Here is a 24,559-nt window from a genome sequence, read left to right on the forward strand (position 1 = left end):
AACCGGGCCTTCTCACGGGGCGGTGCATGGCGAGTCCCGCAGGCTGTGAATCGCCGCGTGCACCGGCTTCCCACATCGCACATCGCACGCTGCAGCGACTCGCCTCGTCTACGTCGAATGACACCATCCACGGGACCTCCCGGGCAGCTCACACACAGGTTGCCGCCGACACCGGCTTGCCTCGTGCAAGACGCATGCGTTGGCGTCCATACGAATGTTACGCCCAAGGATGGTATCGCCCAGAGCTGCCGCTTTTATAAAGTCACTCTGACGGCATTGTCCGCCTTATCCAGTCGCCAATCAGGGTCCTGGGGGCGCACTTCATGCATAGTCACAGTGACTTGCTCGAGACCGTCAAAGTGATCTCTCGAGTCTCGGTAGCCCGCGTCGTCAATGATCATGCGCATCGTTGCCCGACAAGACGACGAATATACCCGGCACGAGTTGTCGGACGCGACCACGCAACCACAATGTCGTCCCGAACCGGGTCTCACGATGTTGCCACGGCAAGGAATGCAACTACTGTACCAGGCGACAAGATGTAGCAGCGCGGACGGTGTAGGTCATGCTACCCGTGACGTAATGAAGGGTCCGCGGTTGCGCGGTTGACAGCCGCAGGCATGTTTGTTGCCAAACGCATGGATGCCAGAGGCCGTTTCAGGAACGACATGAAGCGGTGGGCGCTTGGACCCGTTGTCGATCCTCTTGGGCTGAGCGACGTGGGCTGAGCGGCGTGGAGAGCCGTCAAGCAGCGCCTAGGCGAGCTCGCTAGTGACTAGCGCAAGGGGCTGAGCCGTGCAACCGATCGATCCCTCGACGAGCGGCACTGGTCGATCTTTTGGAAATATCCGGGGAACAACTTGGCTTCGACAGACTCTAAAATTTGCAATCTGGTGCTCCCATCCTGCGTCCCGCGGTCCCGTTGCTCAGCGCTGATATTCTGGACAATCGTCTCGGTTGCTGTTCTCCCGTTGCTCGCCCGTGCCCGTGCCCGCAAGCAACGCGTGGCCGAGCAAAAGGTAAGCTGCGCGTGCCAGTTTGTGTGCATGCGGCTCCCAATTTCCGCCTGACTGCAGCTCTACACTAGGGCCCGACTCGCAACACAGTATGCTGTACCGCCCGCTGCGGCCCTGCGGAACCGTTTCGAGAGCTCGCCTCAAGCTCCGTCGCTGCCCTGGCAGGCAGGCAGGCGACAAGTGATTCGTTCAATAGGGATCTCGGATGAAGTGGATCCCAAACGTGTGCGCTGGACGGAAAGAAGGAAGCTCGCTACAGTGTATTCCGATCGCATCTAATTTCGAACACAGCCTGCAAGCACGTCCGACAGCCCGAGCGCCAGCGCGTGCACGTCCCACACGTCGAGAAGCTTGCCAAGACCACTCTGGAAGCTCGAAAGTCTCGAGCTCTGCTGTACTTGGCCCCGGATGTCGGGCTGCGAATGGCCACTGCTTCGAACAAGGCTGCATGGAGATTCAACAGCAGCAGCCCGAACTGCAGAACCCTCACGGAGAAAGCAGAGCACGCTGGTCGATTCATGTGTCTTGAGCGCGGCGCCGCTCTCTGCGCTGACTTCAAAGAAGAGGCTCGGATGACCCGAGATTCCGACGCACCAAGCGCACCAGCCCGAAGTCGTTTCCTTCGCACGGCGTCTTGACCAAGCATGGCAGGAAGAATCGCGAGCTGGCTGTGCATTGCGCATCAACGCCGCATTGCAGAGAGTGACGATGCGATGTGATGGGCTGAGAGGCGGGCAAGCACGCATGTCTGCGTCAGCCCTAGACGAGATGTCGCTTGGCAGCGGCGCGATCGATGGGACTGCATTCCAGTTTTCAGTAGGTTACGCGCCTCTTTCGATTCTCACGGCGGTCTTTCGATGCGCACTGAGCGAACGCGGCTGGGACGATCAATGGCCGACTTCCTGCTGCAAACGATGGCTGGCACGGCTGCGTTAGCGCCCACATCTCGCTACACAAGTTCGACATGCTCTCAAGGACCAAGTGGGAGCGCCATGCTCGGAACGGCCAAGGCGGCTGCGTGAGCCCCGACACCAAAGGCCGTCTTTCTAAACAGTAAAATTGTGCAATGGGCAGCGACGTCTGTGCATGCTTCGAATGGCTTGATTGATCGAAGCGCTGCATTGCGGGGTGGCTGCTTCAGGAGGGCAAGACGGAGGGGCTAGGGGCGATCATGTTGGAGAAAGTGCAGCATCGCAAAGAGGCTTGGTATGCAGAGTCGAGCGCGGGCTCGGCTTTGGCTGCTGCTGGCCCGGCGAAGCGTGTGCTTGGTGCCCGAAGCGACGCACCGCGAGACCAGAGCAGCGACGCAGCTTCCACTCTCCGCTCCGCTGCAGGCGTCCCTGGGAATTTCCACCGAGACGAGACAAGACGCCAGCTGCAGGCGTCGGTCTGGAATTGTGGTCGTTTTTTTTTTTTTTTTTTTTCTTCACGTTTTCTTTTCGTGAGATCGCAGTGTGTTGCCTTGTGTGATGGCTCCAAAATATCGAAAATGCGACAGATGGAGTCGAGAGGATCGATTGCATACACTTCCGCACATGCCCAGCCGAGCTCGACGAGCTCAGCGTGCTCACCGGCCGACAGCCGGCTGCAGCATGAATCGCCATTTCATGCAGCGAGTTCGATTTTCGCAGCGTCGATTTTCGCTGCAGGCCCGCGTCTCGGGCGATGGGCCTCGGCTACGGGCGAGGAGGTGGAGGTGTTGTTGTTTGACGTTGTTGATTTTGCGAGCCGGCGATGTTTTGGTGCGTCTGTCACACGCTCGCGTGCAGGTTTCGTTTTGGCTCTGAGCTGACGCTCTTCCTCGAGAGCGACCAAAAAAATAAGCGAGCAGCACACGCTCTTTTGCGAAAATGTGACTTTGTGAACGAGGCTGAGACCCTGAGGCCGCTTCGGTCCGCTCCGCATCACACAAAACACGCATACTCACGCATGCACGCTCTGCCTGGGCGCATCTTGAAGCCCTCGGCGAGTGGCAGGCAGAGCTGTCTCAATGCCTCTTCCGTTCGGGACAGGACTGGCGTGGAGCGGACTGGACCTGATTGTATGCAGCTGCCCGTGCCCTCGTGTGCCGATGGAACTGACACAAGCTTGCCGTTGTCACCATTCTGGCGCTTGCTTGGGCTGTGATGCGATCCGTCGATTGCCCCTGCGGCTGTCCATCCGGCTTGCTCGCTCGTTCAGCGGCATCATCGGTGAGCGGACTGGAACGTGGAAGGTGGCCAGTCGACACGATGACAGAGATGCAGTTGATGCGATTGATCCAATTGATGCAAATGGATGCAGTCGATGCAGCCCGTGCAGTCCGGGCAGATGGCTGCCCGTTCGATCTGGCGTGTTTTGTTCATTTAGCTTCGAGCCCCCTCCTTCTCCTCCTCCTGCCCTCTCTCTCTCTCTCTCTCTCTCCCTCTCTCTGGCCTTTCCCGCTCGTCACCGAACGGAGGCGGCAGCCATGACGATGCATGTCTGTCGCCTTGGCTCTCCCTTGTCCGGTGCTCCGATGCTCCGCCTCTCCGACTGGCTCTGTACGCTGCTCTGTGTGCTCTCTGCGCTGAATCCAAACAGGCTCCGCATCGTATTTTTCTTATTCCCTTTCGATGGGCCGTCCGTACCGCAACGTCAGTGCTCTGTCAATGCACGCTTCCCGAGAGCCAGGCAGCTGAGCCTGGATCCTGCTACCTTTCCTGCTTTTCCTGCGGCGGTGCTGCCTGGCCCGCTCGCTTTTCATTTTGCCGCCGCGGAAGCGCTTCATTGAATCGGTCGCTTGGCACCACCCAGCGGCGGCGGCCTGGCTGTCGCTGCCCTCTCTCTCTCTCATGTCAATCTGAGACACTCGATTGTGCTCTCTCAAAGTGGTCCCGCTGTGGGTGCTTTTGTGACGCGGTTCCGTGGTATCAAACTGTATTTTGCCTCGTCAACCACGCAGGCGCATTCGCATGGTTACTGAGCAAGAGAGCAACACAGACGACGCTCTATCTGTCTGTGATCGACCTCAGAGAGCTGTCAGTTCAGGACGACGGCTTGGCTGGAGCAAAGAGCTGTGGAGCGGCGGCGAACTGGCTGAGGGCCGGCTCCCCTGTAACGGCAGAGTGAGTGAGCGAGTGTGTGTGTGTTTTTTTTTCTAGCTCTGGCGCTGCATTATTAAAATTGACGGACAGCATTGCGCTCTTCTGCGCTGCTGCGGCTCGCCGTCGGCCTGGGCAGTGTTTGTTGCTTTGGCTCGCCTGATCCCGTTGGGCCCTTGGAGCAGCCTCGCCTCGATCTTGACAGGCTGAATGCCCTCCTGCCTTGGATCCAAGTCCAGCTCGCCTTCACCTCGCTCTTGACCTCGCCCCCGCCCTCGACCACCGGCTACTCTCCTCCTCGTCTGGCCCTACTCGCCCTACTCGCCCTACTCGCCCTACTCGCCCTACTCGCCGTCCTCTATCCTCTACCCACCACCACCCATCCTCTCCTCGACATCCTTGCCATCCTTCCCTCGTGTCGTCCACATCCCCTCACCCCTCACCCGCCATTCGCATCTGCATCCGCAACCCCACCTCTTCACCTCGCGCGCTTCCCTACTCCCCCCTCTGCATCTTGCGCGAGCGGTCAGCCTTCTTGGTAGCTCATCTCAACCACCACAGGCTTCGTGCACCATCCAGCAGCGCTTCATCTTCGAGCCACTCGCTTCGAACAGCCGCTAGCCTTGCTCCATCTCACCACCCGTCCTCGTCTTCCCGTTCGAGGTCTCCGACCGCGTCAGCGTGATCGATCTTCCAACACCCCTCTGTTTCCTTTCTCTTGACCGCATCGCCGGCCAGAGCTTCCGCAAGCAACAGACGAGTCCTCCATATCCCCGCCTTGCATTCCTCCTTCCGAACCTCATCCATACCCGGGAAAGCAGTCTCTCAGTTCTTCTCACGACCTCCTCACCCTTCAGCCTCATCCGCTGACAACTCCGATATCGACCCTCCAGCATCACGGTCGTGCTCCGTCTGCCCCAGTCGTCCGGCTTAATCTGATCCCCGTCCCTGTTCCATCCCCCGCCATACCACTCGAAAAGCATCTCGATACCTTTTCTGCCACCACGCGGCAGACTTCAGCATCCCATACTCACGCCAATCAGCTTTAGAGCCACGATCGTGCCTTGACGCCAACCATCCTCGGCCAAGGTCCTTCCCCCTCGACCAGTCCCCCCGCCATCTGCATTCATTCGACCTGCCCCGTTGCAGCTGCCGTCTCGTCCGAATCTTGGTCTCGACTCACATCGTCGTGCCTTTGCAGTCTCTCTCACATCGAGAGACGATAGCATCTCGATCTTGCCGCGGCCCTGCATCATCACCTGCCCTTCGGACTGCCTGATGCGCCTTTCCTAGCGCACATCCCGACCCCTTCATCCAAGCCCTCAGTCTTTGTTCAAGGCTGCCGGCTTCCCCTGACCTCTCTCACACAAGATGGCTCAACCCGCTGTCAGAGTAAGTGTTTCCCAACTGCCTTTGCTCCCTTCGGCCTCTCCTGAAACTTCGTGGATCGTTGACTTACCTCTTGACCACCATCCTTCCCATTGCTCCTGCTTCCTTGTCTGCTTTTGCCGATTAGCAGCCCACGGCGACGCGGTCCCGCATTGCCCGTCCCGGTGGCATTCCTGCGTCTCGTAGCGGCGATCGCATTCATCTCTCCGAAGCTTCGTCTAGCCACCTGGCAAAAGCCAAGAGCGTCGCCGCCGCCGGCAAGCTTCGGTCCGACTCTAGAGGCGTCCCGCAACGTGCCGCCCTCTCCGATGTCAGCAACCGTGTCGGAGCAGCCAGGGTCCCGGCCGAGGGCGTCTCCAAACCAGGCCAACATGGCCTCCGTTCGCACAACACCAAGAGCATGACTCGCCTTCGGGATGCTCGTTCTCGATCCAGCACAGAAGAGAGGCTGCGCGGTCCCATCCGATCCATCTCCGAGCAGAGAGATCTCGTCAGCGGAGGCGTCCAGTCTATGGACGTCGAAGCGCCTCAACTCTTGCCACCGTTCCGCGGCTCGACCTCCACTCTGGCACCAAGCGCGGCGCAGCAGGCCTCGTACCACGCCGACGAGGATGCGGAACTAGAAGACGTGGCTGCTCACCACGACGAGGTGGACGAAGAAGAGCTCTCGGACGTCGAGTCGACGTCGAGCAGCGACGACGACACGGGCGACGACATGGGAGAAGAGCAGGCGAGCTGGATGGCATCGGAGCGACTCGATGCCGGCGGCCGTCCGGAAAGCGTCACGTCCGCCGAAGACGGCGATCTGCTCGACTTCAACATCGACCCCGAGGGCCTCGTCTCGCTGCATCCCGAGCTCGAGGAGGCAGCGCGTCGCAAAGTGGCGCTCATCAAATCGCGCTACCAGGAGGAGGTGATCCAGCCCCGAGCGGCTCGAGCTCAGGCGCAACGCGCCGAGGCAGTCGCAGCGGGTCAGCTGTCTGCGGACTTGGCGGCTCACGAGGACGAGCTGATCATCATGGGTCTCGATCCGGACGAGGTGCGCGACACCAGCATGGTCGCCGAGTACTCGACCGAGATCTTCAACTACATGGCGCGATGCGAGCGCGAGACGATGGCGAACCCCAACTACATGGACTTCCAGCGGGAGATCCACTGGCACATGCGCGCGACGCTCGTCGACTGGCTGTTGCAGGTGCACATGCGCTACCACATGCTGCCGGAGACGCTGTGGATCGCCATCAACGTGGTGGACCGCTTCCTGAGCGTGCGCGTGGTGAGCCTGGGCAAGCTGCAGCTCGTCGGCGTCACGGCCATGTTTATCGCCGCCAAGTACGAGGAGATCCTGGCGCCGAGCGTCAAGGAGTTTGTCTTTATGACCGAGGACGGCTACAAGCAGGAGGAGATTCTCAAGGGCGAGCGCATCATCCTGTCGACGCTCGACTTCAACATTTCGTCGTACTGCTCGCCGTACTCGTGGGTGCGCCGCATCTCCAAGGCGGACGACTACGACATCCGCACGCGCACGCTGTCCAAGTTCCTGATGGAGCTGGCGCTGCTCGACCATCGCTTCCTGCGTGCTCGGCCGAGCCTGATCGCGGCGGTGGGCATGTTCCTTTCCAAGAAGATGCTGGGCGGCGAGTGGGACGATGCGTTTGTCTATTACTCGGACTTCACCGAGGAGCAGCTCGTGCCCGGCGCGAACCTGCTGCTGGAACGTCTGCTGGACCCCGAATTTGAGGAGCAGTTTGTTTACCGCAAATACGCCAACAAGAAGTTCCTCAAGGCGAGCGTGTTTGCTCGCGACTGGGCGTACCAGAACCACAGCGCGCTGCTTGCCGCCGCCGCCGCCGCCGCCGCCGCCGCCGCCGCTGCTGCTGCACAGCACGGTCAGGTTCAATAGAGTCGGATCGAGCGTCCCGCTCCGACGAAGCTGAGGGCGCGCACCGCAAGCTTCGACGACGCTCATGCCACGAAACCGCAGCGACTCAACATCACGCCGAGGTGGCAACCACATTCGTTTACAGTCTCGTTCCTTCTCCAACTGCCCACCTCGGAGCCGTGTCGCTGCGGAATCGTGAGAGCGTCGTGCGAGGCAGCGTGCCGCACCCCTCAAGCCATGCCTCCCTCCCGCCTTCCCCAGGCTCTTCACGCCGATGTCCCTCGCGAGTCCGACCTATTGGCTTATCCCCTGTACGAGTAACCCCAGCATTTTACCCCTTGCCGAGCCTGCACTCGCCATCCTATCCACATCCCCGACTCGCGACCTCCGCCGTTGGGTGGTTGCGCGCAAGTCGACGTTTTGGCCCTGGAGCACGAGCGCGTCGAGCGCCGTCTGCTTGGCTTTGTATGTGATCAATTTTGACGATTCATGATTTTCATTTGTTGCACAAGGTTTCTGCGTGGTTGATCGTGTGTGTCTGTGTGTGTGGTGTTGGGGACTTGGAAGGTGAAGCAGCTTATGCTGAAGTGGGCGACAAGGTGATGGGATGCAGAGGCAAAAAGGGGGCCAACCCGGAATCGAACCGGGGACCTCTGTCAGCTTAGTGCCACCTCGAATCGAGATGAAGGCCCTAAGACAGCATAATAAGCCACTATACGATTGGCCCCTTGATGGCGGTCGTGCCTCGATGATGGCGGCGATGAAGGTGGGAGGGTGAGATCGGATCGGGACTTTTCCCCCCGATTAGCGTCAATTTTGATTCGGAATAAATTTAATGGGCGTTGCCCCGAAAGCCCCTCTCTGCGAGCCAAAAGGGTTGAAATTCAAAGGCCAATTCTGAAAAGGCGCGAATCGGCGCTCGAGGCGCTGCGCAGCTGCGGATGCGAGATGAAATTCGGACCAATCTTGGCCAGAGGGGGGCCGCATACTCAGCTGTAGCGAAATGCAAGCAACGCATGGCCAGGGTCGGGTGGGGGTTGGGTCTCACCTCGAGTTCGCCTTGACTCAGCTGGGAGTGACAGGGCGGGGGAGAAAAGGGGGCGGCGGGGTCTGGATTTTCGCCTCGTCTTGCTTGCCTGACGTGCTCGCGCTTTGGATTCGCCGCATTGCAATCAAGGCACATGCACAGAAATCACTTGCCACGCCGAAGCCGGCCTAACAGTCTCGTCGATGCCGTAGCGGCGGGACGTGCAAGGTTGGATCGGGATGGCGTAGGTTTGGAATGAAGGGCGTTGTGACTTCGAACGTCGGTCTTTGCAGAGGCGGGAAAGAGGGCAACCAAGAGGCGAGTTCAGTTGTCAGCGCGTCTCGGCTGAGCGAGGGCGGATGGGCGGGAAACGGGCGAAAAAGGGTAGGAGTGTTAGGTGCGCCCAGTTCCTTGCAGCTCGCAGCCGCCGCTCTCGCAGCAGGCAGGAGCTGCTCAGCTGCGACTGAGCTTGAGCCACGCAATTTCCTTTCGCCTCTGCTGGGCCCGTTTGGCGGCGGGCGGAGAGGAGCGCGAACGCGTAGTTGCAGACAGGCTCTCTCCTCGGCCAAGGCTGCTGCTGCGCTCTGCTCTGCTGTGCTCTGCTGAGGTCGGTGACGATTGCGCCCCAGGCTCAGCCGACCGCTTTGACTCGCATCATCGGGGCGCCAGTCTGCAAATCGCATCCAGCCCTTCACCATCCCCCTCTCTCCCTTTCGACACTCACCTCGACCTCAAGCTCGACATCAGCACGCCTCATCCATTCCATCTTCATTACACACGCTTTACCTCGAGTGGCTGATCTCGTGCGCAAGCCAATACCACCACCACCTTTGTCGTCTCCTTCTGCATCTGCATTCTCGCGCTTCTGCATTCAGCATCTCTGTCGGTCCGGCTCAGCTTCTCGTGGCAAAAGCATACCCTTTCTCTCATCCGCGTTGCACAAGCTGCACATACTTCAGGCTCGCCCATCATCCGTCACCATTGGTCTCCACCACCGCCGTCGCCAACGTCAGCTGCTACCTACCGTGCACCCTTGCCCGCTCGCAACAGGCTTCAGCTTCGGCCACATCTGCAAGCTCTCGTTACAACTCACAAGTCTACACAACAGCGCCGCTCGCTCTTGGCTCTGAGATTGGCTTCGTGCATCGCCCTGCTCACTCTTCGACCAGACGCGACCTCCGAGTCCTAGCTTGCTTCACCCAAGAGGCGCACAACCACGCATCCAGCGGGCAAACTGCAACTGCTGCCAACATTCTGGCAGACATACCGATTGTCTCGAAGCATCTCGGGCATCGACCGCTTCAATCCGATCCGATCCAATCCAATCCCTCAATGCATTGACGCCCTCTAGCCTTTGGCCGTACATCTCACCACTCTCGGTGACCGCGTCAATCATCCAGCCCTCCATCAAAGCGTTCGCAAAGGCTTTGCCGTCCTCCATCTTGACTCCTGATTCACGCCCTCCGCACGCCGCAAATCGCGTGCGTGGCATCCTCCTCCAACCATGAGGGAGTCCAACTTTTGCAACCCCGCCCAGAACAAGGCGAGCGTCTGCATCTCCTCTGCCGTCTACGACCGCAGAGCCATCGACTGCACCGCCACCCTACCGCTCATCAACTCGCTCAACCACCTCGCCTACCTCACCTCCACATCGCCCCGCATCCGCGAGATGGTCACCCTCGATGGCGGCCTCGAGCGTCTCATTCGCATCCTCCGCACCGTCCCCAAGACCCCCTCCCCTCAGGCCCGCGCCTTCTCCATCAAGGAGATGCAGGCCGTCTGGAAGTGGAGCCTCGCTTTCCAGTGCGTCGTCAACATCGGCGTACGCGGCAGCGAGAGCGTCAGGACACGCGTCGTCGAGGCCGGCATGATCCCCGTCACCATCCGCGTGCTCGAATCCTACCTCCGAAACATGGAAAGACTCAAGGACGAGAAGCGCAAAGACTCCCTCCTCCACCATCACCGCCACGAGGCTCGTCGCGACGATCGTACCAGCCGGGAGCGCGTCCAGTCCGCGTCCGCATCCAACGCTCCTCTCTCCGCTTCCGCTGACTCGTCTCGCTCACGGCGCCTCCATCCAGCTCCCGACACGCTTGCTCCAGCCTCCAACGCCACAGCACAGCACAACGGCCCCGCTTCCTCTGCATCCCAGGCTTCCCCAACTCGCACCCACCACGCAGACGCGCAGCCCGATTCCAACGCAATCGCCCCAACCAACCTCCCCAACCACCTGCTTACAGAGACTCGCCCAACCACACCGCTCGAGGACCCCGTGGCCGCACGCCGCTCCTCCGTCTTTGCCAACATGGACGCACAGAGCAGCGCAGACGATTTTATGCCCTCCCAGCCACCTGCCATGCCCGTGGTCGATCCTCACGAGCCGCACGCCACCATGCCTCTCATCGAGAGCATCGATCCGATCTCGCTCTCGTCATCCGGCTCACCACCCAACGTCGGTCCCGACGGCACGCCCCGCGCGCTCTCATCTGCACGAGCCGACGACCGCAACCTCGAAGGCATGAGCTCCTCCGAGGACCTCCGCAGCCATGCGGCCGAGGCCAGCGGCAGCGGCTCCGACGGCGCAGAAGATGCAGAGATGTTTGCCGACGATGCCGACGACAGCGAGATCGACGCCGCCCAGTTCCAGACCGTCCGCTCGACCGACTCGGACAATGCGCCATCGAGCGCACCCAGCAACATCGAAGTCGACGAGGACCTCGAGGAGCGTCGCACGCCGCGTCCGGCCCGCAGAGCGCTCGCCCCCTTATCCGGCAATGACTCTCCACCTCTGCCCGCTCAAAGCTACGTGACTCCGAACCGTCCCACCAGCGCCATCGCACCGCCCCTCTTCGAGAGGCAAGACACCGTTCGGCCCTCACGCGACTTTTCCACCACCGCAGGCTCCCGCGAGGCATCGTCCACCAACCTCGCTTCCACCGCACTCGCCGCCCAGGTGGGCTCACAGGATGCTTCGACCCGCAGCAGCTCGCTGTTTGATCGACAGCAGCAGCCAGCACACCAGCACCACCACCACCACAACAACGAGCGCTTGCATCACCAACAGCAGGGCTCAGCGTCACAGGACCAGCGTCACCACCATCATCACCACCACCACCATCACCACCACCATCACAGCCAACCTCACGACCACACTCACCAGTCCCGCGCCTCTGCGACGACGAGCCATTACGACGACGTTCAATTGGGCCGCCAAAGGTCCGCGCACCCCGAGGCACAGCAACAGACCACACCGCGCGAGGAACCACGGACTACGGCCGTGCGGCCGGCTCAGCCTGCCTTCGATGCCGGTGCCGCCCATCCGGCGGTGGTCCAGCTGAGCAATCTAGCGGATACCAATGCGCGCGCCGGCATCGACGTTGTCTACCGCGAGGAAGAGGTGCTGCTGAGCCTTCAGCTGCTCGCGTATCTGTCCAAATACCCGCACGTCCGCATGCTCTTCCACTCGACCGACTTTAGCGGTCCCTCGCTCATGGGCCCGCTGGATTCGCTCAACGAGGAGATCGAGCAGGCCACCAAGCGCAACAAGAGCTGGGATCCCGCCGAGCCTCCGCGCCGCAACGTCTTTGCGATCGCCGAAAAGTTCACGCTGCGATCGCGCAACGCCACTTACCCTGCTCCACGCCTCTCGATGGAGATCCAGTACTGGGCTGGCGTCATCATGCGCAACGCCTGCCGCAAGGACGAGTCGCGCGGCGGCATCCGCCAGTGCGCCAACATGCTCTGCGGCAAGTGGGAGGAGTATCCGCGCGAGTTTGCCAAGTGCCGTCGATGCCGAAAGGCAAAATACTGCAGCAAGCAATGCCAGAGCAAGGGTTGGCAGATGGGCCATCGTTACTGGTGCAGTGCCAAGTCAGACGAGGCCGAGGCCAAGGACAAGGAGCGCGAGAAGACGACCGAAGCGCAGCGTGACGGACGCCAGGAGGATGGCGGTGCGGCTCCACGCATTGTGCCCATGGCCGCGCACGCCGGTGAAGCTGCTGCATTCGGCCATGGACTGCCTGATGAGCCTGTTGATGCGATGCGCGATCCGGGCGCTCGTGGCGGGCTCGACCGCACCGACGACATGCAGCTCGACGGTGCGGATCGCCATACTACGGCTGCGAGGCGACGCGCGTCGGGCGAGCCCACAGAAGGATCAGCCCACGCGGCGGTGCCACGATCCGAACACCGTGACGGACGAACTCGCCCTGGCCACTCGGCTCGAGACCGCGAAGACGGCGTGCAAGCGGCCGCCTTTCTGCCCGACGGGTCGCAAGGGCGACACTCGGGTCTCGATTCGCTTGCCCATGCCGCCGGCTTCGGTCGGCCGGACTCGGGCATGACGCACGAGGCAAATGGCGCCGTGCCGGATCTCAACGGTCACGGCGCGCAGGCATCGGGATCTCAGCACGGCGGACCTTCCCGCATGCATCGTCAATTCTCCTCGTCGGCGTCCTCAGTCGAAGCCATGGGTGTCAACGGCCATGCTGCGTCCGGAGAAGACGATGTATGGACACGCGGTGCTGCCGAGCCCGGAGCTCCGCGCCTGGGCATGCTGCCGTCGCCGTATCCTGGCGTGACTGGCGCTTTGGATCGAGGCGTCGGGAGCGCAGGCCACTCTGCGTCCTCCTCGCGCACCTCGCTTGGGGAGGGCGTGGCGGAAGCGCAACGTGGCGCACGCCGCGGCGCCCTGCCCGGTGGAATGGGTCTGCCCACGACCATGCTGCGTCAAGACTTGCGCGATCGCCGCGTGACCAGTCTCGCGAGTCTGGACACCGTCGACGGCTCCGACGTCAGCGAGGACGAGACGGAGCGAAGACTGGCACAGACGCAAGACATCCATCCGGCATTGGCGGCCGCTGCAGCCGCGGCGGGTCTTCGTGCGCGCGATGGTCAGGTGCCGCCGCAAGCGCCGCAACGCACCGATTTGGCGGGGCGACCGCTGCCTCCGCCGGTGATCGCGTCGCAGAACGGCGAGGAGGACGAGTTGGCCCTCGGTGGACGCGCGACTCCAGGTGTAGCAGGCGACCAGGACTTTGGCACGGGCGAGATCGACCAGATGCTCGGACATTGGGCCACGCGAAGGCCGGATGCGATCGGGCTGCAGCATCGACTGGCGGAGGTGCGCGCCGAGATGCCGTCGCCGGAACGCTCACTGTCGCCCGAAGCCGGTGTGCACGGCGGCGAGACGTCCGAGACGGTCATGGGCGCGCGCTCAGACGATGAGGATCTGACCGCAACGTCGAGGACGTCGAGGTACGGCGGTCTGTACCGCGATGCTGCGTTCGGCCCGATGGCGCGCGGGCAGACGCCGCAGCCGCACCATCGGCTGCACCAGCCGCGCTCCGCGAGCGGCTTCAGCGCGTTTGGCGGCCACGCCACACGCTTCGGGTACGGCGAGTCGATGGGCGAGACCTCGACGCTGCAAGGCTACCGGCCGTCGATGGTGTCGTCGCCGCTGGCCCAGACACCCGCACGAAGGACGAGCGGATACGAGGGCAGCACGTCGCAGAACGTCGAGGACGTCGCAATGGCCAGCGAGGCCGTGTTGGAACCGAGCCGCAGCGCAGTCCACTCGAGGCTCGCATCGCCCGATGACGACATGATCGACGACGCGGACGACCGCGACGATATCAGCATGGAGTTGTAGTGTGCAATGCGATCACGTGAGATTCAAGCTCTTTGACGCGCTTGGCTCGTTTGCGAGCAACCTGGCGACCAGCTGTGTTCTCAGCAATGGCAACGTGAGGTCTAGGTGCGATACTTGTCTGGGACGAGTCTGTTCGATGAGATTGAAGGGAAGCAGGGACAAGTGGGGGTGCATGAGCAAAGTCGAGATCGGGAGAGGATCTGGTGCGGCTCAGGAAGGGTCCGCATTGGAAGGCTTTTTACGCGCGCACGTGCGTTGAGCTCTGTATTTCGTGGGGGAATTTCCACTGCAGCCAGCTTCGAGGTGGAAGAAAGGTTTGCCAAACGGAGCAAGTCTATTCCTGCTCTCTACCAGACAGCTTTTCAAACGATCATCGACGTTTGGACACGACAGCCATGTCCTCAGCAGCGACGAGTGGCGGTGGTGCGCGGCCAGCGGCTGGAGCCGTGCAAGGCCAGCAACAGCCCGCGCGCGCCGACTGGAAGTGGTCGATTGCACGCGCACTGCTCATCTACGCCGGAATCAATGCGGTGACCAACCCCAACAGCCCCGTCGGCGGATACATCGGAAAGCTGCTGGGTCGAGAGTCCACAGCTGCTCCTGCGGCAGCCACTCCTGCCGCGCCCTCCAGCGGCTCGGCCAGCACACCGAGTGTGGCTTCTGCACCTTCCGCATGGGCGCCAGCTGCGGAGCCGGCCGTCAAGGGGCCTGCGAATGTGGCCGTGCCCGTGTGGGGCGATGATACGGGTGTAGACCTGTACGTCTTCCTGTCGTCGGCGCCTGCTCCTGATGCGGACATGCTCAAGACGCAGCAGTCGGATCTCATGCCCGAGGGCGGAGTGGCACATGCACCCGCCGTGCCTCTCAGTGCATTCGACGATCTGCTCTACGACCCACTCCGCACCACGCAACCACTCATCACGTACCCGAAGACGCAGGGCAGCGCGGAGCTGAGTCCCATCGCGGCAATCAAGTGGACGGCAATCTCGCTGACGGATACGGCGCTGGCGCGGGACGTCGATGTGACGCTGCAGCTCAACGACCTGGTGCGCAAGCACAACGGAAGCATCTGGGCCGATGTACTGCTCACCACCTCGGGCACCAACCTCATCTCGGCCGCCGAGAGCGACGTGTATCGCACACGCAAGATGCTCACGCGTCTGCTGCCCGTGAAGCGCAAACGCACCGAGAAGAATCTGTTCGACAAGAACGCGACGGTGGTGCAGGGCGACGAGCCGGCCGCGCGCGTAGCTGCGCACTGGCATCGAAACCTGACGCTGGCGCTCGTACAGGACCGTGGCGATACGGGCGTGCAGCTGAGCCAGCTCCCGCCGCCACTGCTGCAGCACGTAGCCGTCGTGCGCGATGCCGACGGCAACATGGTGCCTGCCCCCGAACCAACCGAGCCTGCGGCAGCAGTGGCGCTGCAGCGCGCATATGCAGCCGGACGACCGCTTAACGTGCTGCGCTTCCCCACCGTGTTCGCCAACGACTTTTGGTCGCTCAAGGAGCACATGTACGCGGTGAACGAGACGCTGACCGAGCTGCCGCTGCACATCCACGTGTACCATCCGTCGTGGTTCCGCTTCCAGATGCTCGCTGCGCTCGGCGACTCGTTCGACAAGCAGGCCGGCGTCACGGGCGGCGAGATCGACATGCTCAAGACCATGCTGCTCGAGACGAATCCGTGGTTTTTGGCGCTCACGGTCGCAGTGAGCATCCTGCACAGCCTGTTTGAGTTCCTCGCCTTCTCGTCGGACGTGCGCCACTGGAAGAACAAGGACGACCTGGCGGGCGTGTCGGTGGGCAGCATCGTGACGAACATCGTGGTGCAGCTCATCATCACGCTGTATCTGCTCGACAACAACGAAGACACGAGCTGGATGATTCTGGCGGGCCAGGCGATTGGCGTGCTGATCGAGTGCTGGAAACTCACCAAGGCGGTGACAGTTGCAGTCGAGCGTTCGTCTACCTCGCTGGTGGGCTACCGGCTCAAAATTTCGGACAAGCATGTGTTGTCGGACGAAGAACGACGCACGCAGGAGTACGACCGGCTTGCATTCAAGTACGTCGGCTTCGTGGTTGGACCGCTGCTCGTCTGCTATACGGCGTACAGTGCCGTGTACCAGACGCACCGTGGATGGTGGTCGTTCATCATCAGTACGGCCACATCGTTCGTCTACGCGTTTGGATTCGTCGGATTGGTGCCGCAGCTGATCGTCAACTACAAGCTGAAGTCGACGGCGGGCATGAACAGCCGCACCTTCGTGTACAAGATCCTGGGCACGTTTGTCGACGACCTGTTTGCCTTCTGCATCAAGATGCCCACGCTCCACCGCCTCGCGTGCTTCCGCGACGACGTCGTCTTCTTCATCGCCCTCTACCAGAGGTGGATCTACGGCGTCGACCCCACGCGCAGAAACGAGTTCGGCCAGACCCTCGAAAAGACCGACAAGGACGCCAAGGATGGCAAGGACGACAAGGACGCTAAGGACGACGGCGAGAAGAAGGTGCAAGCAGAGGCGTCTGGCGTCGAGCAGAAGAAGGCTACACTCCGAACCAACGCTGCAAAGCCAGCAAAGGAGGGCAAGCAGCTCTAGTTATGTTCGAGTCGCAGTGGATCAGCAATGTTGACGCGAAATCAAGACCATGTGGTGCAGAGCATGTCAGTCGAGCGCGCAGAGCGGTGCCCAAGAGCAACCGCTTTCCGAGCCCGTGAAATGCGTCTCCATCTCGGTCTCGCCGCTTCAAACACACTCACGATCACGCATTACGACGGCGGAACCGATACCCTTTTCAATATGAATGCATGAGAAGTCTACAAAATGCTGGTGGGAGGGCGGAAGTTGGGGTTGTTGCAGTTGTCGCAGTCCTGGGGCGCGTCGACCTTGGCATCGGGCGTGACGGCGCCCGACTCTTCGCCGTCGGTGGTATCGAGGATCTTCTCCTCGTCGACCTCTGCGCTGCCGACTTGAGCCTGACGGGCGGCCCTGGCCAATCTCCTGGCTTCCCTCCTTGCCTGCTTGCCCTGTTCGGCTTGTCTCCACTCATCGGCCTCCTGTTCCTCCCTCTGGAGCGCGAGTGCGGCGCGGCTGTGGCTGCGGATACGGTCGCCGTACCTGATCAGCACGAACGGCACCACGCCCAGCACGCACGCAATCGCCGCCAGCAGCGTCGAGGCGTACTTGGGCGTGAGCTTCTCGTACATCTGCTGCGAAAACAGCGGGAAGCAGGCGGCAAAGGTATTGCGCAGGAAACTCTGCGCTGCAAGAGCACTGCTCGCATACCGCTCGTACACATCCGCCAGGTACGAAAATACCGCCAAGTACACCGGAAACAGCGCCAGATTAAAGATAGTCAGCCCAATGATGGGAGCGGCGGGCGAGATCCCAGCACGGCCCGTCCAGGCAAAGATGAACAGCCCGATGGGGGCCAAGACTGCACCAGCGGCGGCGTAGTACAGCCTGGCCTCCGGAGGCGGTTTTCCGCCGTACTTGCGTGAGGTGGCGGCGTAGAGCTTTTCCTGGTGAAAGTTGACCAAGTAGCCGATCAGTCCTCCCACCGCGATGGTGAGTAGCGCCGCATGCTGCTGCTCGGCGTTCCAACCGTAACCGGCAAACACGATCGGAATCGCTTCGAGCGAGATAAAGATGATACCCCACAGGAATCCGATCCAGAGCGCAAAGCTAAGCACCACGGGCTCGAACAGCAAGTACTGCATGGGCCGCACGAGCGAGACCTTGACCATGACGAGGAAGTTGAGCCTCTCGTCATCCGCCCTGCATTTGTGCAACTTTCCAGTCTCCTTGGTGAGCTTTTTGGCGCGCCTGCTGAGCAGCACCGGCCCGCGCGTCTCCTTGAGGAAGACAAACATGAGCACATAGGTCAAGAGCGCCAGCGCACCCTGCCACCAGAACATGATCCTCCAGCTGGCGCGATTCACCGTGACGGACGAGATGTAGGGCGACACGCCCTGGGCGATGTACACAGCAATGGCGTAGAGCGACATGGGGAAACCACGCTCGCTGGCGTGGAAGACATCGGAGACGCTCCCTGCGACCATCGAGTTGCCGACACTGGCAGCCATGCCCTGGAACCAGCGGACGACGATGATGGTGGTGATGTTCTTGGCGAGAGCCTGAGGGATGTAGAGGAGCGTAAAGACGAGCACAGCCGAGAGGTAGATGGGGTTGCGACCGTACACCTCGCTGAGCGGCGCCAGGACGAGCGGGGTGATGGAGACGGCAAAGAGGAAGGCGGTGTTGCCGGCAAGATAGACGAGCTGGGTGGTGCGCAGGTCCTGGGCGGCATTGAAGGAGGCCGAGGGGTAGCCGCAACCGTTGAAGGCGGTGCAGGCGGTGAAGAGGAAGCACACGGAGACGAGGAGCCAGCGTCGAGACTTGGGCCAATTGAACGGATTCTCGGGGTCGTTTTCGGGCCAGTCGATGTAGATGGCGTCTGGGTCCTCGGACTTGGTGAGCGTAAGGGCGAGTGCGGATGCCGGATAGTGCGGGTCGGCGCATCGGTGTATCGACGAGACGCGCGACGAGGCGCGTGCGAGGTCGGACGGCTTATTCGCCGGGTCAATGTACGAGACGGAGCGGTTGGAAGCAGAGCGCGGCCTTCCTACAACGGCGGGATCCGTAGGTTGGGTAGCCTTGGGACGCGAGTCGGAGCGCGTCAGACGCGAAGCCAGTGGCTGCAGCGCGTGCGAGGTGGGGAGTGGGCCGGGAAGGTCGGCGTGCTCTTCGTTGTCTATGGACGAACGCGACGAGGAGCCGGAGCTAGACGGGGCATTGCCACGAGTGCGTTTTGGTGCTGTCGAGGCGGAAGACTTTGCAAGGTGGTCCGACGAGCCGAGTCGTGTGACTGAGGTGGACGAGGAGCGTGCTTTTAACGACGACGGGGGCGAGGCATGGCGCGAGGGGGGTTGCGAAGCGGAAGGCGGTTGGAGCGAGAGCTGAGGCTGGTCAGCGCCGAGATACTCGGGAGCCTCGTGCGGACGATGCTGACTGCTGCTTCTACTTTGCGAAGACATGGTGGAGAAGATTACCCGGATGCGGTGGAGGGTAGCATGTCACGGCGGTATGGGTTGGTCTAGGAAGCAGCCGCGCGTACGGGATAAATGCAGCTGGATTATATGGAGCTGACGTCTATGGATTGGGACAGGAGGTGGTCAAGAAGGAGGAGGGCCAAGCTTTGATCGCCGGAGCTAAGGGGGAAGTGTGGCATGAGTCGCACAAAGCACCATAGCGCGAGTAGGCCCAGTCGGCTATGCTCCTTTATGGCCCTGTCACACGGCTGTTGGACGGTGTAGCGCGGTGTGACTCTCACTCCACCGCGCATCCGGTGCGAAAAAAAAAACGCCGCCGCGAAACCGACAAAAAACCCTTGGCTGGAATTTCGAGCAGCAGGCGGCGATGGGTGGGTGCGCTGCGTAGTTTGACGTTGGGCCGACCCCGAACGGGACAGCCACGCGCCGTGCCAGCCTTCGCCTGAGCCCGCAAAGGCCGGCCAAAAGACCGACAGTCACGTTGAGAGTCATTCTGCTCGCCACTTCCAACGGCAATTGGCAACCGGCTTGGTGAGTGGGTGCAATGCAAGACTCTTGACACTTTCACTAAATTCGCATATGCAAAGTCGTTCCGCCTTGGCAATTGCAACGAATGCCAACCTCGATGAACTGCAGGACAAGATGAAGCCCACCCATCAAGGCCGACCCCACGTCTCGACGCCGCTAGGCTGCGGAGGCTTGCCCACGGTGGTGAGAGCACGATAATGTTCGGTGGATTGCACGGACAGGAACACGCGTGCTGAATAGCATCACGTTCTCACGCTATCCTCGCGATGAAGTCGTGACTCGGTGTCTGGGGCAGTTGATCATGACTCGGATTGCGACAACCGCCGTCAAGTCATGGTTGCATTGCTCGGCCTCGATTAATTTCGGCTGCCCACAACAGCCAGTAGGCCAGTATTAAGTCCGAGATGAGGGGAGGCGCTTGAGCACAGACCGCGCGCGATCGAGCATCGCAAGGCATCGAGTTGGTGGAGTTGGACGGCCATCGAAAGCGAGCGCGGCCGCAGTGGGGACCGGCAGGCTACTCGGAGAATTGCTCGGTCTTTTTCTACGCCCTGGAGCGGCCCAGCGTTTTTCGAGTGGCTGGAAGGCGTCGGCGGGGCGAATGGCTGGCGCCGAGAATAACTCCGAGTGCGAATCGGCGATCCCTGACCCTCACCCGATCGGGCCACTCCACTTCCCTCACGCATGCTCAGCAGCCCCTCAGCGGCTCCTGCTGACGACTCTTTCCTCAAAATGGTACTCTGTTTGCTTCTGAAGGCTCAGCTTGCCGATGGCTCGTAGGCGGCTGTAAGATATGAAAAGAAGAGCGCAACGGGTCAGCCTGCTTGCCCATATTGCCCAATCGTGCACCATCGGACACATACGAAGAGCATCCTGGTCGAGCTGTTGCTGTCTGTTTTGCTGCCACATGTGACGTGCCTTTTCGATGGCGTCTCGGAAAGCGACGCCGCCGGCCTCGACGAACCAGAGCTTGAGCTTGCCCACCGGATGAGCTTCTTCACCCGGTTGACGCTCGGGCAGTCCTCCCTGGGCGACCGAGTACACGTCGGCCTGCAGGTACGGTGCGCTGAAGATCGGGATGGTATACTTTGACGCTGCCAGATGGTCGATGGGTATGGAGAGCGACTTGAGCTCGTGCTCTGCAGCGGCGCTCGGAGCATCACGGATAAAGACGAACTGCGCAAGCGTGGGCAAATGGTAGATGCAAAAGGTCAAATGCTCGGCCATCATCGACAGACTTGGGGATGGAGACACGTACGCGATGCGACGAGATCAAGGCGCTTCCTTCGGCCTTGTACGTGATGCCGCGCGATGCATATTCGAGCCTGTCCGGACGAGCACTCGAGGGTCAACACACACACTCTCTCCACAGCGTGTGTATGCTGGTATACGGTTGCACGACTCACTGTATGGATGATTTGGGCACACGACACAGCACTGTCTCGTCCGGAAGCGGCAGCGGCGAACGGCCGTCCTGGTCGAGCGTCACCCAGTTGAGCGCCATGCTTTGACGGTGGGTTGCGAGTTGCGAGTTGGCGCGTGCGCAGCGGTGCGCTTTGGAAGAAAGCGGGATGCCGCTCTGTCGATCCGAGCTGTCTTGGAACGGGAGCAGCCGGAGTAGATGCTGCAGTCGAGCGAGGAGATAGCTGCCGATACAGTAGCTTGATGGTGGCGACCTATTTGCGAAGCGCAGGGGCCCAGCGCAGCGATCCACCGCCTGAAACCCCACAAAATGCACTCGGCAAGCGTGCGTGAAAAGTGGCCGCCTGCAGTGGAATTTTTTGGATCGACGAGACATGCATCGAGGCAGGGCAGACACTCGGCGGTCGACGGCTTTCAACCTCTGCCAAAAAATCCACGTCGAGGCATCGCAGCTCGGGAAAAATCGCCTCCACTTTGCGACGGCCAACGGCGACTGTCGAGAAGCACTCGCTCGCTCACCGCCTGCCTGCCAAACGCGGGGCAGCAAAGTCGCTTTCAAACGCCTCTTTCCCAATCCATGGGCGCTCGCTTGGGCCGGGCAACTGCTGGACAGCTAGCTCCATGCCCACCTTTGCACGACGCACTCCGCACTCGATTCGCACTCCATACTCTCTGTATGCCGCTCGAGAGCACCGTCCGCACTTTGCCCACGTCACTCGGGGCCGTGTCCCACCTCGCACATCCTTCGCGGACATCATCCTCCCTTCTCCCTTCCGTCTGCATAGCTGATCACCCTCCTCCACCCATCCGCAACTCCTTCCGGCTCCACACACATCATGGCTGCCATCGCCAAAGCTGCGGCCTCGTTCGCCGCCATCGCATACCTCGATGCCAAGCACGGCCTTGCTAACGACCTCATGCTCGGTCGCGGCGCATCCGCCGGCGAATGGAGGCACAAGTATCGCACCTGGCGCAACAAACTCTCGCTCTACGAGTACTTTGACAACCAGGCCCAGAAGCGTCCCGACGCCATCGCCTACGTCTACCTCGGCAAGAACTTCACCTGGGGCCAGGTCGCCAAGGACGTCCACCGCCTCGCCAACTACCTCCTCTCGCGCGGCTTCAAGGCAGGCGACCGCGTGGCCATCTTCATGGGCAACTCGGTCGCCATCCTCGAGTGGTTCTTTGCGTGCATGTGCATCAACGTCGTGCCCGCCTTTATCAACAACTCGCTCACCGGAAAGGGCCTCGTCCACTGCGTCTCGGTCGCGCGCGCAAAGCTGCTCGTCTACGAGCCCTACCTCGAAGGTCCCATCGCCGACGTTCAGGACGAGCTGCTCGCCAAGTCGCCCATCGAGAACTTCCTCAGGTACGACGACGGCGTCACGCCTCTCGACGGTGATGCCGAAAAGCCACCTGCACAGGTAGCCAAGCCGCTGCAGAAGGTCATCGCCTTTGGCCCCGCCGAGCTCGACAAGTACTCGCCCAAGAGGATCCCAGACAAGTACAGGAAGGACGTGCAGGAGGCGACCACCGCCGCACTCATCTACACCAGTGGCACCACCGGCTTGCCCAAGGCAGCGCTCTGCTCGCACGGAAGGATGGGCACCGCCGTCAGCGTGTGGCCCACCTTCAACTCGTTCGGCCCCAAGGATCGCATCTACACGCCCATGCCCCTCTACCACTCGTCCGCGCTCTTCCTCTGCATCTGCGCCTCCCTCTGCTCCGGAAGCACCGTCATCATCGGTCGCAAGTTCTCCGCACGCAAGTACTGGGACGAGGTGCGCAAGTACGACGCCACCGTCGTACAGTACATTGGCGAGATCGCACGCTACCTCCTCGCCGTGCCGCCCTCGCCCCTCGACAAGCAGCACAACGTGCGCATGGCCTACGGCAACGGCATGCGCCCCGACGTCTGGAACAAGTTCAGGGACCGCTACGGCGTCCGCACCATCTCGGAATTCTTTGCCTCGTCCGAAGGTAACGGCGCGCTCATCAACTACAACACCGGTCCCTTTGGTGCCGGTGCCGTCGGCCGTCTGGGTACACTCGCCAGAAAGCTGCGTCCGGACTTCAAGATCATCCGTGTCGACCCGATCACCGAGGACATCTACCGCGACCCCAAAACGGGCCTGTGCGTAGAGTGTGCTCCTGGCGAGGCGGGCGAGTTTGTCATGCGCATCGGCAACACCTCCATCTCCAAGTTCCAGGGCTACGCCGACAACCCGGAAGCCACCAACAAGAAGCTGCTCAAGGATGCGCTTGCCAAGGGCGACGCCTGGTTCCGCAGCGGCGATCTCATGACCAAGGATGCAGATGGCTTCTTCTACTTTGGTGACCGTATGGGCGATACGTTCCGTTGGAGGAGCGAGAACGTCTCCACCACCGAAGTCGCCAATGCACTCGGCGAAGTCGTAGGCGAAGCAAACGTCTACGGTGTCCTTGTCCCCAAACACGACGGCCGTGCAGGCTGCGCTGCCATCCCCGCAGAATACGCCCAGGACCTAGACTTTAAACTCCTCGCCGCAACTGTGCGCAAGTCGCTCCCCAAATACGCCGTCCCCCTATTCATCCGCATCGTCCCCAACATGGAACAAACCGGAACCGTCAAGCAGCAAAAAGTCCAGCTCCGAAACCAGGGCATTCAACACAACCTTTGCGGCGAAGACAAGCTCTACTGGCTGCCCCCCAACGCAGACGCATACCAACCCTTCCTCCCCGAACACTACAAGAGCATCGAGGACGGAAAAGTCCATCTCTGAATCTCCTCCTGTTGTTTGTCTCGCTCTGATTTAGGAAGTAATTAGTATTTGGAGCACATGATTGTCATCTCAACCGTCCATTCTGCGCCGATGGTTTGAGTCACACGTCTCGAGGCACCCAGAGGCACTTGCACTTTTGTATGAGCTCACGAGGGTCATCTGAAAACACAGTATCAGTCATCAGCGCACGCCCAGACAGTATATGCTTTAGCGATGCTGGAAGCCCAGCGACATCGGTCGTCCTTCCTGCACAAGGCAACCCCTGGGAGTAGAGTCGATCAACGCCTTCGAACCGACCGAGAAGTCGCTCAGTCGTTGCTGTGCTCGCACGCTGGTGATGGATCTTGCTAATCAGCCAGAGCTGTGGCCCTTTGACAAAAACAAGGGTCGTGGAGCGTAGCCTGGATCATTACCCAACTTATTGAGGTCTTTTGCCCTCCGAAGATCTTGGCATTGACATCGTACTCGCCATTTACGACGCTCCAGATGCGCAGCTTGACCGCGACGGCGCCAAAGACGCTCCTCTAGGCCGCCCCGATCACGCTCCTCGTCCACCACCTCGCACCAAGGTGACCCGAAAGTACCTCAATTCGGCGTAGCCTGGACAGGCAGTGGAGACTCGTCACCTCCAAGATCAACAGGCTGGTTCACGATCTTCACTGTCGCACCGCCAACTTCCTCGCCCTTTGCTCCGATGTTGTCATCATGCCTCGTATGGAAGTCGCCAACATGGTCCGGCATCGAAGAAGTCGCATCAAGATCGCGACA

The 24,559-nt window shown here is 61.1% G+C and overlaps 9 protein-coding genes across 9 annotated transcripts; 7 read left to right on the forward strand and 2 right to left on the reverse strand.

Moving 5' to 3' along the window:
• Nucleotides 1-399: 399 nt before the first annotated feature.
• PAN0_005c2716 (uncharacterized protein) lies at nt 400-1,654 on the forward strand (the record flags this gene model as incomplete). Its single annotated transcript, XM_014801956.1, has 4 exons — nt 400-574; nt 931-1,019; nt 1,107-1,239; nt 1,308-1,654. 4 exons carry the CDS (start codon nt 400-402, stop codon nt 1,652-1,654), a joined length of 744 nt encoding a protein of 247 aa, XP_014657442.1.
• A 2,295-nt stretch (nt 1,655-3,949) lies between these two features.
• PAN0_005c2717 (uncharacterized protein) lies at nt 3,950-4,620 on the forward strand (the record flags this gene model as incomplete). Its single annotated transcript, XM_014801957.1, has 2 exons — nt 3,950-4,106; nt 4,172-4,620. 2 exons carry the CDS (start codon nt 3,950-3,952, stop codon nt 4,618-4,620), a joined length of 606 nt encoding a protein of 201 aa, XP_014657443.1.
• An 829-nt stretch (nt 4,621-5,449) lies between these two features.
• PAN0_005c2718 (cyclin B) lies at nt 5,450-7,370 on the forward strand (the record flags this gene model as incomplete). The annotated part of the gene is made up of 2 exons (XM_014801958.1): nt 5,450-5,470; nt 5,598-7,370. 2 exons carry the CDS (start codon nt 5,450-5,452, stop codon nt 7,368-7,370), a joined length of 1,794 nt encoding a protein of 597 aa, XP_014657444.1.
• A 1,160-nt stretch (nt 7,371-8,530) lies between these two features.
• PAN0_005c2719 (uncharacterized protein) lies at nt 8,531-9,717 on the forward strand (the record flags this gene model as incomplete). The annotated part of the gene is made up of 3 exons (XM_014801959.1): nt 8,531-8,620; nt 9,006-9,262; nt 9,336-9,717. The coding sequence occupies 3 exons, from the start codon at nt 8,531-8,533 to the stop codon at nt 9,715-9,717; spliced, it is 729 nt and encodes a 242-aa protein (XP_014657445.1).
• Nucleotides 9,718-9,880: 163 nt separating this feature from the next.
• On the forward strand, nt 9,881-14,026 carry PAN0_005c2720 (uncharacterized protein; the record flags this gene model as incomplete). Its single annotated transcript, XM_014801960.1, has 1 exon — nt 9,881-14,026. The coding sequence occupies one exon, from the start codon at nt 9,881-9,883 to the stop codon at nt 14,024-14,026; it is 4,146 nt and encodes a 1,381-aa protein (XP_014657446.1).
• Nucleotides 14,027-14,421: 395 nt separating this feature from the next.
• On the forward strand, nt 14,422-16,626 carry PAN0_005c2721 (cleft lip and palate transmembrane 1; the record flags this gene model as incomplete). Its single annotated transcript, XM_014801961.1, has 1 exon — nt 14,422-16,626. The coding sequence occupies one exon, from the start codon at nt 14,422-14,424 to the stop codon at nt 16,624-16,626; it is 2,205 nt and encodes a 734-aa protein (XP_014657447.1).
• Nucleotides 16,627-16,844: 218 nt separating this feature from the next.
• On the reverse strand, nt 16,845-19,064 carry PAN0_005d2722 (MSF transporter; the record flags this gene model as incomplete). Its single annotated transcript, XM_014801962.1, has 1 exon — nt 16,845-19,064. One exon carries the CDS (start codon nt 19,062-19,064, stop codon nt 16,845-16,847), a length of 2,220 nt encoding a protein of 739 aa, XP_014657448.1.
• A 1,301-nt stretch (nt 19,065-20,365) lies between these two features.
• On the reverse strand, nt 20,366-21,652 carry PAN0_005d2723 (uncharacterized protein; the record flags this gene model as incomplete). Its single annotated transcript, XM_014801963.1, has 5 exons — nt 20,366-20,391; nt 20,471-20,783; nt 20,866-20,932; nt 21,014-21,283; nt 21,549-21,652. 5 exons carry the CDS (start codon nt 21,650-21,652, stop codon nt 20,366-20,368), a joined length of 780 nt encoding a protein of 259 aa, XP_014657449.1.
• Nucleotides 21,653-21,865: 213 nt separating this feature from the next.
• On the forward strand, nt 21,866-24,390 carry PAN0_005c2724 (long-chain fatty acid transporter; the record flags this gene model as incomplete). Its single annotated transcript, XM_014801964.1, has 3 exons — nt 21,866-23,779; nt 23,963-24,125; nt 24,236-24,390. 3 exons carry the CDS (start codon nt 21,866-21,868, stop codon nt 24,388-24,390), a joined length of 2,232 nt encoding a protein of 743 aa, XP_014657450.1.
• Between the last annotated feature and the right edge of the window lie 169 nt (nt 24,391-24,559).

Source organism: Moesziomyces antarcticus (assembly GCF_000747765.1).
Source record: "Moesziomyces antarcticus DNA, scaffold: scaffold_v10005, strain JCM 10317, whole genome shotgun sequence".
NCBI lineage: Eukaryota > Fungi > Basidiomycota > Ustilaginomycetes > Ustilaginales > Ustilaginaceae > Moesziomyces > Moesziomyces antarcticus.